This window comes from Sitodiplosis mosellana, unplaced genomic scaffold (assembly GCF_009176505.1).
Source record: "Sitodiplosis mosellana isolate CC-2019 unplaced genomic scaffold, AAFC_SMos_1.0 Smas_scaffold_94, whole genome shotgun sequence".
Lineage (NCBI taxonomy): Eukaryota > Metazoa > Arthropoda > Insecta > Diptera > Cecidomyiidae > Sitodiplosis > Sitodiplosis mosellana.
In genome coordinates, this window is record NW_022595336.1 from 1 (window position 1) to 4493 (window position 4493).

At 36.1% G+C, this 4493-nt stretch overlaps 1 protein-coding gene across 1 annotated transcript; it reads right to left on the bottom strand.

Moving 5' to 3' along the window:
• Positions 1-101: 101 nt before the first annotated feature.
• On the bottom strand, positions 102-1750 carry LOC129570818 (uncharacterized; the record flags this gene model as incomplete). Its single annotated transcript, XM_055450542.1, has 2 exons — positions 1151-1750; positions 102-990 (listed from the first exon to the last, which is right to left on the bottom strand). Coding segments are annotated over exons 1-2 (1489 nt in total), but the record flags the coding sequence as incomplete, so codon positions are not given.
• Between the last annotated feature and the right edge of the window lie 2743 nt (positions 1751-4493).

A 4493-nucleotide genomic window follows, 5' to 3' on the forward strand; every position in this document is an offset into this window, starting at 1 on the left:
TCGCTATCGATCTCTACATGTTTTTTCTTTTGTTTATAAAAATATCACATTTCTATTTTTTCACCTTTAAATTTCCTAAGGAACGGGATCGTTCTTCTTACATGTAATTGCCATCAAATTTTCTTCAAAAATGTCCAGCGTCAAATCTTTATTCAATCTTATAATTAAAATTTGCTCCAATAAAACCATAGACAATTTGGTTCTCTTATCGTCATAAACAAATGACAAAGTTGAGAATGCACGTTCTGTGGTGCTTTGAGTCGGCGGCACGGCGTTAATTGTGGTGGATAGTAAATAAACTTCCGGGTATTCAGTTTTTTTCTTGTGCCAAAATTCTAGTACACTTTGCGAAGCCGGTATGCGACCAATTTGACTGTCGAATTCGTTCAAAATCTCGTACATTGCCGCATTTGACGTTGTATAATCTGGATTTTCCCGGTCTGTTTTCTCTGGCTCTTGAAGATGAACACCTTTTGAATTAAAATAGGCTTCGATGACAGAAGCATGGTCGTCAAAACGAAATGAGAGATCATCATTATTATTTTCAGTATCACCATTGCCATTGGCAAAATGCTCCATTCTAATTTCTTCCCACATTTTGACTAATGTTCTGACAGCAAGCGCCTTTTCATCTCTGCTCAGTTCGGAACTATATCGACGATCCAAAAAAACGGCACATATCATCAGTGGATTCTTTTTCAGCATAGGTAGTCGGTTATTGAGCTCAGTTTGAAGGTGTGTAGCAAGATCCGAAAGTTGCTGATTTGAATGTAAATAATTGGTCAAATTTTCTTTCAGTGCTATCAAATGACCATAAAAATCTGATAAGGTAAAGTTGACATCCTGTAATTTCTTCGTCGTCAAAAAAAACATTTTCAGCACACTGACGACTTCTTCAATGACAGCCCACTTTGTTTGAATGATTTTAAATTCTCTCTGTGTTTTGGCAAAGTGATCCACCATTCCCTTGCACTGTAAAAGATCGTTCAACTGAAAACCAATCCACAAACGAGACATAATAAATAATCACATTTTATTATTTGCATTTCAACTGAAACCCGAAACGATTTCAAAATAATAATGACTGCGTACAGAAGCTGTATGCAGTCTTATATTTTTAAACAAAACAAATAATGTAAACAAAAATTACCATTGTGTAATCGGAATCCCATCTCGTCACAACATTCAAATGTGGTAGACTGTATTGCAAATTTTGATGCCGAGACTCTCGAATATATGCCTCTTTTCGCAATGACTTAATTACACCTCGACACACTGCCACCAATTCTCGAAAATTTGACTTTTTAAGTGCACCACGAACAGTCAAATGTATTGTATGAGCGCCACACCTGACATTAGCTGTTTTTCCATTGAAATGATGTGGAAGGTCTTCTATTACTTTTTTCAATAAGTCTTCATATGCACCGGTGTCGTCCAAATATAACGCTAAAGCCTCATCTTCCATCATTTGCCGAGCCAAATCGCGAATTTCATCGTCACTCACTGGATTGTTGATATTTTCAGCTGGAACGAGCTCTATCGGTTGATGCGTTGAATTTCCTTCTTCGGTGTCTTCTCCAATTGCGCATAAAACTTCTTCATCCAAATGGTCAACAATTCCCACAACATTCGCCGCATTATCCGTAGTGATGGATTTCACTTGTTTCAAAGTAATGCCAAATTTATCGAGGCACCGCTTCACTTCGATTGCCAAATTCTTTGATGTGTGAGATTCAAGCAATTGAATCATTCCTATGCATCTTTCCACTATTTTTTCGTCGATAATGTAACGCAAATTTATACCCAAAATTGATTTATGATTTTTTGTAGCAATATCGAGCATTAATGAGATGTGTCGACCATTTGCTTCAGCTTTGATTTTCTCTGTAATTTTGTTTGCGGTGTCGGAAATGCTATTTTTGATTTGTGAGTATTTTTTATCATTTAATGTAATGTGACGCCCAGCTTTGTCCAAAATGTTCAATTTATCCTCAATTGATTTTCGGTAGCCTGAATCATTCAACGAAGCGAAAGGTCGCCCATTTAAAGTCACCTTTTCTACCGTTGCTTGCAATAATTTTAATTGCATCTCCTCTGCAGCAACTGGATCAAGTTGTTCCAGCTCATCGTACTGTTTTTTATGAGTACTACGCAAATGTTGAAGAAGATTGGACTTTTTTTTCCCACTTTTTTCTTTATTGCAAAGTTTGCACTTATATATATCATCCTTTTCTGGAATAATTTCAAAAAATTGAAGTGCTCTTTCAATTTTAGTGGACATATTTTGTCGACTTATACTCTTTGTTTTAACGTTAGGTATGGTTATGATAGAAAAATCAAGAGAATGATACTTTGCCGTTGAATTTTCACTGTCAAATTTGGCGCGATTGATTCTTCGTTATGTCCATTTATTGTGCTTTCTCGAATATTCATGAGCGTTCATCTGTGTATATGTATTGATACGGCGGGAAATATATCACGCACACAAACGTTTGTATGAGACAAGACAAAAGAGCTAATGCGACAAGTGTCAAATTTAAAGGGAAAATCAAACGGTCACTTGGTTTTCATTGGCGCTACAGTGAAGACGCATTACAGATTATTGCGAAATATTTTTTTTTTCATTCAACTCGTGCAAGTTTAAAATGTATTACGTGGTTCGTTTGGCTGGCATTAACCAGCAAGAAAAACATCATGTTTTTCCAATTTCGTGGATGAAAGATTCCAAAGTTCAGCTTGAAAAATTCGTTCAGAATCGTATAAACAGAAACCAAATGCACGTGTTTTTTTGGTCGAATGAAACAAACGAAGATGGAGAACCAAATACGAATGTGCAACCAAATTTCAATTTGCCATTGCAAAAAATGTTTCCACCACCAACAAATGGGTGCTATTTTGGCCAATCGGTTAAATTTTTCTGCAATTACGCTAAAGCTGTTGAATTCAAAAACGGATTACGATCGATTCAGCCTGCTGTTTATAACGCTCGTCGATTGCACGAGGCACCATTGCCCGATTTGGATCGAAACATCGTTGACGAAAATGCACGGCAAAACGAAAATGAGCCAAATTTGAGCGATATTCAAGCGGATCAATTCAATGGTGAAAATGACTCAGTTGAATCTTTTGGTGAATTAACCGTATCCAGTTCGAGCGATGGTACACTTAATCTTGAATTGAACAATTCATCGCCGGAAAATAATGATGCTGCATCAAATTCGAATTCAAATGAAGCAGAACTTAATGTTCGTGAAGCTGAAAGTGCATCAAATCGTGAATTGAATGATTCGATGACCGCAAATGCCGAAAGTAATGGTACCGTTGCATCAAATACAAATTTAAATGAAACAGAAGTGAATGCTCATGGGGCTGAAATTGCACCAAATCATGAATTGAATGATTCAATGTGTGAAATTTCCGAAATGTTAGCTCAACGGAAGAATGTGCTACTGTAAAGGTCGAATTACACGTTGCTCACCGAGCCGATTTGGCCCAAATCGAATCAATTTTAAACGACAGTGATAGTGATAGTGAAATCGAAATGACAGTGCTCGGTGATGGAGCGTTCCCAATGCCGGTGCAATATTCCCACGACCAATTGGTTAAGCGCGAAAACGATCTCATTTCTGGTGATCTCGCTTACAACGAAGCACCTCAGGTAAGTGTTTTGCTTGTGTTTAATGGTCATGTTCTTTGCCGATCTGGTTTATTATTTTGTATATATTATTCACAGAAAAATGGAAACCGGATTTATAAAATTGGTTCTCAGCCCGTTGAATTGAAAAAATGCATTCTGGATAAATTGGCCGAATGAAGCACACCGCCATATGATACAAACCGCCGATTAGACCGCAATGTTGTTGCTGCTTTGTTAATCGCATGTGTTGGTACTGAAAATGTTGGAAGTGGCCATATCACAGAAGAAGTCATGGATTTTATCAAAAGTAAGAAGTGATGTGCGTTTTTTATATGAATATATCTTTTAATGTAATTTGTTTTCTTTTCTTTGCAGAATTCATGCACGTTCGCACCAAATCGGATTCTGTTCGAATGGCCGCTATAAACAAATACCGCGATGAAATTTGCTCTGAATGGGCGTCAAAAGAAAAGGAGCAATAAATGATACAAATAATGAATACAGACGTCGTCATTCGTTTGTTTCTATGGAACGAGGTCGAACTTATCCTTGTTTTTGTTTGTTATTGTTTTTTCTCTCTTCGAATTCAAACAGAATTATGAAAATTCGATTAGTTAATAGACGTGCGATTATGGAATTCATTTATCGCAACTTTTTTTTTCTTATCATTTTTTTCATTTCCCATTTTTCATTCCTTTGAATCATTTTTTTTTACTTCATTGAAGTGGAACAAACATTTAAAATCTTGGTTGCAAAATGTTTGTTCTTATCAACAAAAATTTAACATAAACAAATAAAATGATGAAATTTGATATTTTTATAAACAAAAGAAAAAACATGTAGAGATCGATAGCGA